We start from the raw sequence: 14964 nt of genomic DNA, 5'->3' as shown, positions 1-14964 counted from the left end.
CTGGCATGGCTGCATACACACCTTAATTACCTTCCCACCAAGGCAGTACCTATTGAGCCAGGCATGTAGCCGGGGGGGGGGGGGGGGGGGGGGCTCGGGCGGCTTCAGCCCCCCCCCCCCCTGAAATTCTCATGGTGGTCCGTGAGAAGACCTTACTGGTACATTATTTAAACTGTTATGTTTATTCATATCATGATCTGATCACCATGCTCAATATATCCCATATGCATGGGGCTATTGGGGTAATGATACAAAAGATTTGCTAGGGCAGACCCTCTTTCACTCAGACTCAGCCCCCCCTCCCGAACCAAACTCAGCCCCCCCTCCCCCCGAAACAAAATCCTGGCTACGGGCCTGCCACCCATCATCATTTTTCTTAATGACATAAATGATGGCACCTTCCTGAAAGGAGTTCGTCCTCCTTGTCTTTGGAGTAGTCATAGATCGCCACAACTTTTTCCATGTAGGATGCTTGCCATAGATGCAGGCGAAACGTCAGGAGAGAATGCTTCTAGAACATGGTCATATAGCCCGTAAAAACCTACAACAACCCTGTATTTCTGGTTTTTTGGCCGGACATCTTGCAGCACCTTTTTGCTATAGTTTTTCAATGAATATCTCAACCAATTCGATATAATTTGCGCCAGCCACGAAAACGAAGGTTCTGGGGTAGAACAACGACTTCCAAAGTAACGTCCGCTAGATTAAACTGGATATAACACATTCGAACCAGGGACATAATTTCCTCCCCTTCTTTTGTTACATAGTGTATGAGCTACACACATTTTCATTTTTTCAAACTGCTAGGTTGGCAGGAGCTAGGGCTAACACCCCAACCCACGGCTTCAAACGGCCAAGCTTTAGGTCAACAGTCAACAGTTCAAGGCTCTCATTTATTGAAGGCTCTCTCTGTGGACTGTCTTTTGGGGTGGAAGGCTCTGTTTTGGAGCAGAAGGCTCTCTCTACAGGCAATGAGCCTTTCCCCAGCGGTGGTGCAGAGGATGGCGTACATCTGTGGTCTATTGTCAGCACACATTGACTGCCCACCTCATGCTTCCCATCTCCCCACAGCTCTCCAGATGGACATCACCAGCCTGTACAACCTGACGTTCCCCCCTCCGTCTGTGCCGGCACCCCCGCCCTCCTGCCCTGAGGACAGTCCAGCCCATTCGGTGTCCCTCCAGAGGAAGGACAGCTTGGGGGACCTCAGCCGGGCCACCCTCCGGCTCCTGGAGGAACTTGACAGGGAGAGGTGAGAGCTGGATCGGGTCTGGGGTTTGTGGGGGACTGAGAAGAGATACCCATTTCTCCAGTCCTCTTCTTCTGCTTCTCCCCTTCACTTGCTCAAGAGGCCTAAACTTCTCTTTCCTGGTCTCTTTTCCATCTATCAACATTTGTTTACTTATCTCCTTTTTCTGCCATTATTTCCCATCACTTCCTTCTAGCCCCCTTCTTTTTTCCTACCATTCTTATCTCTCTCTCTCTCTCTCTCTAATCCACTCATCTAATCTACCATTCTTCCTTCCTTTTCTTCCTTCCTTTTCTTCCTCCTCTTTTCCACACAACTCTCTCTTTACCCAATCTCTTCCCCTTTGTCCTTTCTTCCCTCTTTCTTTCTTTCTTTCTTTCTTTCTTTCTTTCTTCTCTTGCTCCTGCTCCCTCGCTCCTCCCCCTTCTTTCTTTTCTTCCTCCCTCCCTCGCTCTTTCATTTTTCTTCTTTTCTTTCCTGTCTCTTTCTCCCTCTCTTTCTTTCTCAAGTTCTTCTTTTATTCCCTTTTGACCATCCCTCTTTTCTTCATTTTTATCCTTTCTCCCTTTCTCTTTTTTCAAGCATGTCTCTCTCACTCACTCTAATCCAGGTATGGGTAAACCCAGGCCCGGGGGCCAGATGTGGCCACTTGGGCTCTTTACTCAGGCCCTCCTCTCCCTCACCATCCTATCCTTCTTTCCTTCTCTCTTTCCTTCCTCCTTTCCTCCCTTCCTTACCTCCCTCTTTCGTCCTCCTTCCTTGCTTCCCTTCCACCCTTTCGTCTTTCCTTCCTTCTCACTTTCCTTCCTTCTTCGCTTCCTTCCTTTCATCTTTCCCTTCCACCCTTTCGTCCTTCCCTCCCTTCTGTCTTTCCTTCCTCCTTACTTTCCTCACTCTTTCTCCTCCCATCCTTCCTTTCTACCTTTTCATCCTTCTTTCCTTCCCTCTTTCCTCCCTCTCTCCCTCTTTCTCCTTCCTTCCCTTTTGTCTTTCCTTTCTTCTTTCTTTCCTTTATCCTTCCCTTCCTTCATTCCATCATTCTTTTCCTCTTTTTCTTCCTTCCTTCTCTTTTTCCTTCCTCCTTCTCTTCCTTCCCTTCCATCCTTTCTACCTTCCTTCTTTCCATCTTTCCTCTCTCCTTCCCTCTCTCCCTTCTTCTCTTCCATCCTGGCTTCCTTCCCTTTTGCATTTCCTTCCCTCTTTTCTCCCTCCCTCTTTCCCTCTTTTTCCTTTCATCCTTGCTTCCTTTCCTTTTGTCTTTCCTTCTCTCTTTCCTCCCTCCCTCTTTCTCCTTCTGCCCTTTCCTTCCACCCTTCCACCCTTTAATCCTTCCCTCCCTCTTCCCTCCCTCCCTCCCTCCCTCTTTCTTCTTCCATCCTTCCCTTTCACCCTTCCATCATTCTTTCCTTCCATCTTTCCTTCCCTCTCTCCCTCTTTCTCCTTCCTACTTCCCTTCCATCCTTCCTTCCCTCGTTCCTCCCTCCCTCTTTCTCCTCCCTCCTTCCCTTCCATCCTTCCTTCCTTTCCTTTTGTCTTTCCTTCTTTCGCTTCCTCCCTCCCTTTCTCCTTCTGTCCTTCCCTTCCTTCCTTCCATCACCAGGCAGCCAGTTCTCCTAGCAGAGAGTGCTAGCATGCAGCCTCTGAGTTAGAAAGTTTGTCCATGCCTTCTCTAATCCCTCCCTCTCTTCCTTTCTTCCTTCCTTCGTTTTTTCCTCTCTCTTGTCTTTTTTTCAGTTTTTCTCCCCATCTTCTTTCCTCTCACTTTTTTCTGTTTATCTTTCCTGCTATTCCCTTGCAGCCATTCTTTCCTTCCTTCCGTCTCTTCTAATTGTTCTCTTTCTGTTCTCAGGTGTTTCCTGTTGGGTGAAATTGAAAAAGAGGAGAAGGAGAAACTATGGTATTATACTCAACTGCAAAGCCTTTCCAAGAGGTTGGATGAGTTGCCGCACGTGGAGACAGTGAGTTGAGGGCAGAACATGCGATTTGTCAGGTCCCTGGAAGCAAATGTGTGGGTCTCGCTGGGAAGATGGCACAAATACAAGACTTTCGTCCCAGCTGTGATCCTAGAAGCCTGAAGTTAGAAGAGGGCCCCAAAGGCCATCTAGACTAACCCCATTCTGCCAGGCAGGAAGACACAAATCAAAGCATTTCTGCATTTCTTCTCCTGGGATCTGACCTTTGTGCCCTACTCAAGGAGTGGTTTTGTCGCCCTTTCTCCCCACCTCCCTTCCTTGTCTAGTTCTCCATGCAAATGGACCTGATCCGCCAGCAACTGGAGTTTGAAGCCCAACACATCCGGACTCTCATGGAGGAACGTTTTGGGACGACGGACGAAATGGTGCAAAGGGCGCAGGTGAGAAAGATCCATCCCTTGTTGGGAGTGCTCAGATGGCACCTTTCTTAATGGCAAAAGGGAGTCAGACTAGATGGTCATCTGTCGGGAGGGATTGGATGGTGCCTTCTTTAATGGCAGAATGGGGGCAGACTGGGTGACCATCTGTCAGGAGGGATTGGATGATGCCTTCTTTAATGGTGGAAGAGAGTTGGACTGGACGGCCATCTGTCAGGAGGGATTGAATGATGCCTGCCATAATGGTGGAAGAGAGTTGGAATGGATGGCCATCTGTCGGGAGGGATTGGACGGTGCCTTCCATAATAGCAGAACGAGATCAGACTGGAAGGCCCTTGGGGAACTCCATGGTTCCAATCTGTACACTAACCGGATGCCTTGGTTCCTCATCTTCTCTAGATCCGTGTCACTCGATTGGAGCAGATCGACAAGGAGTTGATGGAGGCGCAAGACAAAGTGCAACAGTCCGAGACACCGGTAAGAGCTGCAGGGTTGTGTGGGAGATGCAGCCAGTTCCTAGAGGGGCCATTGTGGTTCTGACATGACGGGATTCTTTCTGCGTTTGCACCTTCAATGCCCCTGCGATCCCAATGCGCAGAATCATCATCTCCTTGTGTCTCTTGCTTCTTGGCGGCTGATGCCTCCCAGTACGATTCAGATGTGCAGGGAGCATAAGGCTGAGGGAGACGCTTTCTGTCTCTGGCAGGAGCATTGTTTCCATCAAAGAGGTGCACTTCATTCCCGGTGCCAGGAAGCATTAGCATCATGTGGCCTGGATTCGAGAAGTGGAGGAGATGCAAAGGGGAAAGGCGAAAAGAAGGAAAGCAGGTGGTTCCCATCCGCAGGGAGAGAAAGCCAGGGTAGTCCTCCATCTTGTGGAAGGAAGGGAGAAAGGGAAGAGAAAGATGAGAGAGGGAGATAGTTAAAGGGAGGGAGGAAGATCAAGAGAGGGAGGAAAGGGAGGGAGGGAGGAAACAGAAAGAAAGAGAAACAGAGGGATCGAGAAGAGAAAGAGGGAGAGAAAAAGGAAGCAGAAAGAAAAATGGAGAGGAGAAGGAGGGAAGAAGAAGGGAGGAAGAGAGGAAGGGAGAAAGAGAGGGAATAAAGAGACAGAGGGGAGAGAAGGAAAAACAGAAATGAGAAGAAGAGAGGGAGAAACAGATTGAGGAAGGGAGGGAAGAAGGAAGGAAGGAATAAACAGGTTGAAGAAATAGAGAAAAGCAGAAAAAAAGGAAAAAAAAGAGAAAGATAAGGGGAGGGAGGAAGAGAGAGGAAGGAAGGAGACATGAAAGAAAGAAAGAAAGAAAGAAAGAAAGAAAGAAAGAAAGAAAGAAAGAGAATGAAAAGGAAGAGAGGGTAAAGAGTGGAAGGGAGGGAGGGAGAAATAAACAGAGAGAAGGAAGGGAGAAAAGAGACAGAAGGGAAGGAAAGAAAAACAGGATGAGAAGAAGGAAGAGAGGGAGAAAGAGTAAGGAAGAGAAGAAGGAAGTAAGGCAGGAATGAACAGGGAGAAGGGAGAAAAGGAGGAAGAAGAGAGAAGGATAAAAAGGGAAGGAGGGAGAGAGGAAGGAAGGAGATGTGAAAGAAGGAAAGAAAGAAAGAAAAAAGAGAGGGAGAAAGAGGAAAGAAATAAGCATGAGAGGAGGGGAGAAATATACAGGGAGAAGGAAGAGAGGGAGAAAGGAAGGGAAAGAGAGATAAGGGGAGGGAGGGAGAGAGAAAGGAAGGAAGGAAGAGAATGAGAAGGAAGAGAGGGAGAAAGAGAGTAAGGAAAGGAAGAAGGAAGAAATGAAAAGAGGAAGGGGGAGGGGATAAATAAAGAAGGAGAAGGAAGGGAGGGAGGGAAGAAGAGAGAGAGAGATAAATGGAGGGAGGAAGAAAGGAAGGAGAGGAGAAAGAAAGAAAGGTTGGAAAGAAGGAAGAGAAAGGAAGGGAAGGCAAAAGGGAGGGAGGGAAAATAAACAGGGAGAAGGGAGGGAAGAAAAGAGATAGAGGGAGGAAGGAAGAGAGAAAAGAAGGAAGAAGACAGGCGAAAGAAAGAGAGAAACAGTGGGAATGAGAAGAAGGAAGAGAGGGAGAGAAAGGAAGGAAGAAATAAGAGAGAGGTAGGAAGAGAAAAAAGGAGAGAGGAAGAACTATTGAGGTGAGAGAGAGGAAGAAGGAAGGAAGGAAGAAGGGAAGGACAATGCACGGAAGGAAAGAAGAAAAATAATGGTAAAGTGAACGGAGGAAAGGAGGAAGAGAAGGAGGATGCAATGAAGAAAGGGAGAAAGAAAGGAAGGGGGAAGGAGGAAGAAAGAAAGAGGTGGCTAGAGGTTTCTTCTGTGCCTGAGCTACAGGCCAAGCGCAGGAGGCCCAGAGGGCTTCGGTCCTTCCACTCAGTCGCTGTGGCGCCATCCAAAAGGGAGGCAGTTGCCATGGAGACGAAAAGTAGGCCAGCGCAGGGACCAAGAAAGGGGGGGACCAAAGGCAGTCACACACTCTCTCTTGTTCCCAATGTATGGGAAGAAAGGAAGGAAGGAAAGAAAGAAAAGAGACAGGGAGAAGGTGGCTGAGGGCCGCCTTGATCAAGGAAGGACCCCAAGGAAACTCTGGGGATGGAAACGCTCCATTTGTCTGTGTTGAAAACATCACACACACACCTCGGGTTTTGGACCCAAAGGCCTGGCTAGGCCTTCTATTATTGCATTGCATTGAGTCTGCGCCAACACAATGCATCTTTCTCACTCTCCTAGGAACCCAACTCTGGGCAGCAAATGTCCTCACAAACAGGGCAGAGCGGGCGATTCCTGCCAAGCCTTTGGGCCGGCTGCCACCCGGCCAGCTATTCTTCCTTTTCTTTCCTCCTCCTTTATTTCATTCTGTTCCTGTCCTCCTTCCAGCTCAGTGGGAAACGATCGGACGGAGACGCCGCCACCGTGGAGATCCCCACGCATCCCGAAGAAGAAGGGGAGGACCAGCCGGGTGGCAGCAAGGTAGCCTTCCCTTTTGATCTAGTTGCCTGAATCCTTAATGCAATACAGGCCGTCCCTGAGTTACAAACATCCAACTTACAAATGACTTCTAGTTAAAGACGGGGCAGAGACAACAGGAAGTGAGAGGAATTTCCCCTCAGAAGGGGAATCCACTCCTGGAAGAATTACTATCAGGGGGGAAAGGGGCTTCCACTGAAGCCTTTTGTCCAATCCTTGTTTTCACAACAAGCCAAAAATTTCAAAATATCAATTCTTACAGGGATAGAAAGTGAGATGAAATCTTCTGAACAGGGACACAGAAAACTAAACAAACCCCACAGTGCTGTTAACCCTTCCCTATATAATCCAAAGCTTAAAAACAATGGCTGAAATACCTGTTCCAACTTACACACAAATTCAACTTAAGAACAAACTTATAGAACCTCTCTTGTTCATAACTTGGGGGCTGCCTGTATGACGTTTGCTGGAAAATATTGCACTCTCTTCCCTCCCGCCCTTGCTTCTTTCTCCCCTTCCTTCTTTTCTTCCACCCCTCTCTCCCTCTTTCCCTCTCTCCTTCTGTACTTCCTTCCTTCTCTCATTCCTTCCTTTCCTCCTGTCTTCCTTTCCTCCTTGCTTCCCTCCTTGCTTCCCTCCCTCCCTCCTCTCTCCTTCCTTCTCTTTCTCCCTCCCTTTCTTCCTTCTCTCCTTCCTTCTCTCCTTCAGTACTTCTGTCTTTCCATCCTTCTCTCATTTCTTCCTTCCTTCCTGTCTTCCTTTCCTCCTTGCTTCCTTCCTTCTCTCATTCTTTCCCTCTCTTCCTTCTTCCTACCTGCCTTCCTTCTCTCCTTCCTTCCTTCTCTCCTTCCATCTTCCTTCCTTCCCTACCTCCCTCCTTCTTTCCTTCCCTCCTTCCATTCCTCCTTTCTTCTCTCCTTCTGTTCTTCCTTTCTTTCATTTCTTCTTTCCTTCCTCCTGTTTTCCTTTTCCCCCTGCTTGTTTCCCTCCTTCCTTCTTCCCTTCCCTTCATCTCTCTTTCCTTCTCTTCCTCCCTCCCACCCTCCTTCCTTTCTGTTCCCCCTGTCCTTCCTTCCTTCCCTCCCTCCCTCCTTTTCTCATTCCTTCCTAGAGAAGGCTTAGGTCACCTTGCTTTCCTAGTGACCTCACAGAGGGTCACTTCACCTACCAGCAGCCTTTGTGCGGCAAACATACATACATGAATACATGCCTGCTTTGAGGTGTGTAACCTGACGGGATGTTGTTCCTCTTCTCGCCCCCCTCCCAGGTGGAGATGGTCTTCTGGCTCCTCTCCATGCTGGCCACCCGGGACAAGGAAGACATGTCCCGTACCTTGCTGGCCATGTCCAGCTCCCAGGAAAGCTGCCTGGCCATGCGCAAGTCAGGCTGCCTCCCACTCCTGGTCCAGATCCTGCATGATGCCGACCGGGGACCAGGTGCCCCCCAGAGCCCAGGGGCGGCCGGGAAGGACTGCCGCATGCGGGCCAACGCCGCCCTCCACAACATTGTCTTCTCGCAGCCGGACGAGGGCCAGGCCAAGAAGGAGATGCGGGTACTGCACATTCTGGAGCAGATCCGGTCCTATTCGGAAACCTGCTGGGATTGGCTCAAGATGCAAAACAGGGAAGCCGGGAAGAGCCCTGATGGGGCAGCAGGTAGGGAACCACTGGGGACCCGGCGGTGGACCAGGGTCAGAAAGTGGGGCTGGTTGGAGGATAAGTCACTGGACACAGAAGAAGAGGGACCGTTTTAACCATAGTCCGGTAACAATAATAATAATAATAATAATAATAATAATAATAATAATAGGAAAAAACAACGTGTGGATTGTCGATGTTGCAATCCCAGGGGTGACAGCAGAATCGATGAGAAGTAGCTGGAAAAGCTGACATAATATGAGGATTTAAAGATCAAACTGCAAAGAGTCTGGTACAAGCCAGTCAAGGTGGTCCCAGTGGTGATTGGCACCCTGGGTGCAGTGCCTAAAGACCTTGGCCTGCACTTAAAAACAATTGGCGCTGACAAAATCACCATCTGTCAGCTGCAAAAGGCCACTCTACTCGGATCTGCATGCATTATTCACTGATACATCACACAGTCCTAGACACTTGGGAAGTGTCCAACATGTGATCCACTAGTGATCGTGTTTGCTGTGTACAAATCTTGTTGTTCATTAAATAATAATAAAAGTATTAATAAAACTTTATTTGTACCCCGCCACCATCTCCCTGAAGGGACTGGAGGCGGCTCACAAAAGCATTCAAGCGTCTGAACAATATCACAATAAGAATAGCAGTAACAAACAGCATAAAACCAAAAAACCCAATAATTAAAAATCAGTAAAATGCAACAGCAGCAGCAAATATAAGACAAGTTGCAATCAAAACCAGTCTATAAGTGCTAGCTGCAATAATCCTTGGTATAATCAATTAGTCTTCGGTATAATTAATTGCTATACGAGGTCAAAGGCCTATTTGAAGAGCCATGTCTTCAACTTGGTTCGAAACACTTGGAGATTAGGGGCTAGCCTGATCATTCTCGGGAGAGCATTCCTTTTGCACCCCAAAGGCTGGGAACCACCTCTGTACTTAGCACACACTCCAGTCCAAGGTAAAATAGCAAAACAGTTTATTGAAGAATATATACGAAAAGCAATTCAGCAAAATAGTATTAAAAAACGAAGTCCAAATATCCGGAATAATCTACAGAAGTCATAGTACAGGAGTAGCATAAAAAAAAACCAAGAATGCAAAAGCAGAATAATTCCAAAATATGAAATTCAGGAACAGTCCTCAAAAACTTGGCATCATGAAACATGAACAAAAGGGAACATGGAACATGGAACTAGAAATCCCTTGACTTGACAGTAGTTCTATACTCTATACTCAAATACCAATGTTGCCTGGACTGACGGACCCATCTGCTGAACTACCTAATATTGAGAGAAAATCGATATTAGATTAGAAAGAGCTTCAAGTGCCTTCTCCCTGGGAAACTGATAAGGACTTCTAGGCTAATAGGCATCTTCTCCTTCGTAAACTCTCCTGAGAAGCTCTATGTTGATGGAATGTAAATCTCCTATTTAACTGCTCATTAGTCTGTCCATATAGACTTTCATTTTCATCCTCTGAGCTCAGATCTGTTTCTGACCTTGCTTCCCTAGCAAACTGCCTTTCAGGAATGTGGTTTTCAGGCACAGACTACTCATTTTCAGGGCTTAAAATCTCTTGTGGGCTCTCCTGCTGACTTGCAGGCCCAGAATCCCCACTAACAGGCCCAGAATCCCCAGAGATCAGGTGCAGGCACAATCAAAGGCTGAACTACAACAATTCCAAAGCTGGGGGTCCACCACCAAGAAGACTCTCTCATCCCAACCAACCACGTTTGGGACCTAGAGGTGGGCCTCCGCGCCAGATCTTAGAGATCTCGCGCTGGTACAGAGAAGAGGAAGGAGAAGAACTTTATTTTTCTACCCCGCCTCCATCTCCCCAAAGGGACTCGGGGAGGCTTACATGGGGCCAAGCCCAGGCAGAATACAATTAAAAGCAAAGCAATAACAATTAAGACAGCATAAAACGGCATAACAATAATAACAAACAAGAGCAGTAATTGCAGAATAGTTTTGAAGGGGGGGGGGGGGGGGGGAGAAGACCACTATGCAAGCTGGTTAAAGGATAAGGTGGTTCAATAAGGTGGATAACAATGTATAATAGCATAGGAAATATCATGAAAACAGAGCAAAAATTAACAGGATCAGAATCAATTCAATGTAATATAGGTTATGATACATGTTGTTTGTCATAAGAGTCGTCAGTCGAAAGCATGACGAAACATCCATGTCTTTAATTCCTTACGAAATATGGCTAGGGAGGGTGCCAGCCTAATCTCCCTGGGGAAGGAATTCCAGAGACGGGGGGCACCACCGAGAATGCCCCCTCTCTCGTCCCCACCAGCCGTGCCTGAGAGGGGGGCGGGAGCGAGAGAAGAGCATCACCGGAAGATCTTAAGGACCGTGTGGGCTCGTAAGGGAGGAGGCGGTCGCGCAGATAGGCAGGTCCTGAACCGTTTAGGGCTTTATAGGTGATAACCTGCACCTTGAATTAGGACCGGAAACTTATCGGCAGCCAGTGGAGCTGTTTAAACAGGAGGGTAGACCGTTCCCTGTAACTTACTCCAGTTAACAATCTGGCTGCCGACCTTTGCACCAGCTGTAGTTTCCGAACCATCTTCAAGGGCAGCCCTATGTAGAGTGCATTACAGGAGAAGGAGATGCGGTCTCACAGATAGGTTGCACCTGAACCCTATTGGGCTTTATAGGTAATAACCTACACTTTGAATTGAGTCCCGAAACTTATTGGCACCCAGTGGAGCTGTTTTAATAGGGGCATCGTATGCTCCTTATAATTGGTTCCAGTTAGTAATCAGTCAGCCGATCTTTGTACTAATTGTAATTTCCGTGCCGTCTTCAAAGGTGGCCCATGTAGAGTGCATTGCAGTAGTCCATTATAGATGTAATTAAGGCATGGACCACCGTGGCCAAGTTAGGCTTCTCGAGGTATGGGCACAACTGGTGCACAAGTTTTAACTGTGCCAAGCCCCACCGGCCACCGCCAACACTCGAGCTTCAAGCATCAGCGCTGAATCCAGGAGGACCCCCAAACTGAGGACCTGTTTCCTCAGGGGGAGTATAACCCTGCCGAGCACAGGTTGCCACCCTACACCCCAAACAGCCTTGCGACTGACCAGGAGGACCTCTGTCTTGTCTGAATTAAGCCTCAGCACATTGAATAGGTGTCCCCCAGCATTACCATCTGGGTACGATCCTCCAGGAAAGAGCGGAGCCACTCCAGAGCAGTGCCCCATTCTGGAGAGCTAACTCAGAAGGAGACCATGGTCGATGGTATCAGAGGGTTTTATGCCTTTCCCTTTTGTTGACATATTCACTTGCAAATATTACAACAAACAGAAGTGAGCCATTTGCTGGATATAAAGAGGAAGTAAAACGGTTAAGGCTATAGAGGAGCTGGAAATCCACTTTGCAAACCCGTTTGGTAGTTTTAGAGGTATAGGTTGAAATATACATTTGTTAAGCAATCGTTGTCTAAGTATGTCTGTGCTAATGCTTTTATTTGTGTGTGTGTGTTTGTGGGAAGGGAAGCAATAGATTCAATAGATGGGTGCAAATGGAAAAGTTGAAAGAGTCAGAAAAGCAGGAACCGTTGAAAAGTGCAACACTGAATACGTTCCGGGGAAGCGTCCCTTAGAATTGTATGGGGTTTGTTATTGCTTCCCTCCAAGGCTGAGAGAGCGTGACTTGCCCAAGGGTTGCAACAGTCGAGTGGGGATTTAGACCCAGCTCTCAAATCCCTGAAGCTCGGCCTGGATGTCAATCCTTTGAACCTTGCTGTCTTTGCAGGTCCAGTCCCCATTGAGCCCCAAATCTGCCAAGCAACTTGTGCCACAATGAAGCTTTCCTTTGACGAAGATTATCGCCACGCCATGAACGAACTGGGTATGTTGGCTCACTTCTTTGGCAGATATAATCTGTTGTCTATCTGTCTATGTAGGGCTAATGGCAGATGATGATGGGCGTCGTAGTTTATTCACATCCTTATATAGACAGGCCATTCATGATCCACCCTCCTTGCATCCCACAATGCCACATGTTTCCATCTCCCCACCAGTGACTCTCCCTTTGGCTTCCAAACAGGGGGTCTCCAAGCCGTCGCCGAGCTGCTCCAGGTGGACTATGAAATGCATGGTGCGACCCAGGACCCACTCAACCTGGCACTCAGGCGCTACACAGGCATGGCACTCACCAACCTCACTTTTGGGGACGTTGTCAACAAGGTAAGAGCATAGAATGGCACAGAGAAAAGATGGGCCCAAGATCACTTCAAGGGATCTAGGGGTCTTAGTAGAGTCCAAGCTGAACGTGAGCCAAGAGTGTGGTGTGGCAACGAAAAAGGCCAATGCAATTCTAAGCTGTATCCATAGGAGGCTAGTGTCTAGATGGAGGAAAATCAAACTGCATGTGAAAGGGATTAGGGGTCTTAATAGACTGAGCATGAGCCAGAAGTGTGATTTGGCAGTGGAAAAGGCCAATGCCAAGGCTGCAGATGGCCCGGCTCAGCTTTCACTCCTGATTCCTTGTTCCTGTTTCGCTTCCAGGCTGCCTTGTGCTCCCGCCAAAGGTGCATGCAGGCCATTGTGGCTCAGCTGGCGTCCGACAGCGAGGAGCTGCACCAGGTGGGTCAGTGCGGGTGGAAGGGTCCATGGGCAAAAAGTGTGTCTCTCCCTGAAGGCAACCTCAGTCTGGAAAACCCACTCCCTGGTCCTTCCTTACCTGTCAATGGGGACCTTGTCCTGTGACAATAAGTAACACCAATGTGCTTCCCGGCTTCCTCCTTGGCTCAGGTGGTATCCAGCATCCTGCGAAACCTCTCCTGGAGGGCTGACATTAACAGCAAGAAGGTTCTGCGTGAAGTAGGCAGCGTCACCGCCTTGATGCAATGCGCCTTGCGGGCCGCCAAGGTGAGAAAGAAACGTCCTCTCCTTCCTTCCTTCCTTCCTTCCTTCCTTCCTTCCTTCCTTCCTTCCAACATTCTTTCTTTCTTTCCTCCCTCCTTCTCTCTTCCTCCTAACCTTCCCTCCTTGCCTTCTTCCTGTATTCCCTCCTTTCTTTTCTCCCTCCCCTGTCTTCTTTCTTTCCTTCTTTCTTCTTTCTCTTTCTCTTTCCCTTCCTTAATTTTCCTCTCCATCCCTCCCTTCTTCCCTTTATTTGTCCTCCTTCCTTCCTTATCTCCCTCCCTCCCTTACTTTTTCCCTTCCTTATCTCCTTCCCTCCTTTCCTTTATTTTCCGTCCTTCCTTCCTTGTCTCCTTCCTTCCTTCCTCCTGTCCCTCCCTTCTTCCTTTATTTTTCTTCCTTCCTTGTCTCCTTCCTTCCCTCCCTCCCTCCCTTCTTTCCTTCCCTCCCTCCCTCCCTTTCTTTATTTTCCCCACTTTTTTCCTTGTCTCCCTCCCTCCCTCCTTCCTTCCTTCCTTCCTTCCTTCCTTCCTTCCTTCCTTCCGAACATGAGGAAGAACTTCCTGAGTGTGAGAGCCGTTCAGCAGTGGAACTCTCTACCCTGGAGTGTGGTGGAGGCCCCTTCTTTGGAAGCTTTTAAACAGAGGCTGGATGGCCATCTGTCAGGGGTGCTTTGAATGCAATATTCCTGCTTCTTGGCAGGGGGTTGGACTGGATGGCCCATGAGGTCTCTTCCAACTCTATGATTCTATGATTTCCTCCCTCCCTCCCTTCCCTCTCATACTCCCTCTCTTCTTTCCTTTATTTTCCCTCCTTCCTTCCTTGTCTCCTCTCTTCTTTCCTTCCTTCCCTTCTTCCCTTCCTTCCCTTCCTTCCTTTATTTTACCCATTTCCTTCCTTGTCTCCCTCCTTCCTTCTTTCCCTCCCCCTCCCTCTCTTGCTCCCTCTCTTCTTTCCTTTATTTTCCCTCCTTCCTTCCTTGTCTCCTCTCTTCTTTCCTTCCTTCCCTTCTTTCCTTCCTTCCCTTCCTTCCTTTATTTTACCCATTTCCTTCCTTGTCTTCCTCCATCCTTCCTTCCTTCCTTCCTTCCTTCCTTCCTTCCTTCCCTCCCCCTCCCTCTCTTACTCCCTCTCTTCTTTCCTTTATTTTCCCTCTTTCCTTCTTTGTCTCTCTCCCTTCCGTCCTTCCTTCCTTCCTTCCTTCATTCCCTCCCTGTCTTCTTTCCTTTGTTTTCCCTCCCTTCTTCCTTGTCTCTCTCCTTCCTTCCCTTCTTCCTTCCCTCCATCATTCTCCCTTTCCTGTCTTTCTTTCTTTCCTAACTTCTCTCCTCTTTTTCTCTCTATTGCCCCCCCTTTTCTCCCTTTTCCCTCCTCTCTCAGGAGTTGTAGTTTTACAAGGTCTCCTGCCTTGTCTGCCATAAAGTGCCCGTGTCTTTCCAAATGACAGTGCCCAGGATCCCATTGCATTAAGCATAACAGTTCCAGCAGTGTTAAACTGCATTAATTCACTTTTGAACCTTGAGCCTAAGCCCCCAAATCAGCACTCCTAATCCCTATGAGCTGTTCTGGTTGTGGTGGTTCTTGCTGACTATCTTTTCCCCGTATGGCTTGTCCCCGGCTAGGAATCCACACTCAAGAGCATCCTCAGCGCTTTGTGGAATCTGTCTGCTCACAGCACCGAGAACAAAGCAGCCATTTGCGGGGTGGAGGGGGCCCTGGGCTTCCTGGTCAGCACCCTCACCTACAAGTGCCAGACCAACTCGCTTGCCATCATCGAGAGTGGAGGAGGCATCCTCCGAAACGTCTCCAGTCTCATCGCTACACGGGAAGACTACCGGTCAGTCCTCTAGTACAATTCTTAGAGA

General features: G+C 48.4%; 1 protein-coding gene across 2 annotated transcripts in view; it reads left to right on the top strand.

Moving 5' to 3' along the window:
• Positions 1-14964, top strand: part of APC2 (APC regulator of WNT signaling pathway 2) — a 44046-nt gene that overhangs the window by 22537 nt on the left and 6545 nt on the right. For both annotated transcript variants that reach the window (XM_060785028.2, XM_060785027.2), the window contains exons 4-14: positions 1072-1252; positions 3099-3207; positions 3489-3602; positions 3999-4076; positions 6482-6574; positions 7839-8226; positions 11988-12083; positions 12282-12421; positions 12743-12820; positions 12989-13105; positions 14722-14936. In XM_060785028.2, the coding sequence (XP_060641011.2) occupies positions 1072-1252; positions 3099-3207; positions 3489-3602; positions 3999-4076; positions 6482-6574; positions 7839-8226; positions 11988-12083; positions 12282-12421; positions 12743-12820; positions 12989-13105; positions 14722-14936 (1609 nt within the window). The remainder of the gene's footprint in view (positions 1-1071; positions 1253-3098; positions 3208-3488; positions 3603-3998; positions 4077-6481; positions 6575-7838; positions 8227-11987; positions 12084-12281; positions 12422-12742; positions 12821-12988; positions 13106-14721; positions 14937-14964) is intronic.

The sequence above is a fragment of the Anolis sagrei genome, chromosome X (assembly GCF_037176765.1).
Source record: "Anolis sagrei isolate rAnoSag1 chromosome X, rAnoSag1.mat, whole genome shotgun sequence".
Taxonomy (NCBI): Eukaryota; Metazoa; Chordata; class Lepidosauria; order Squamata; family Dactyloidae; genus Anolis; species Anolis sagrei.
This window is presented reverse-complemented; position numbering and strand designations above follow the sequence as displayed.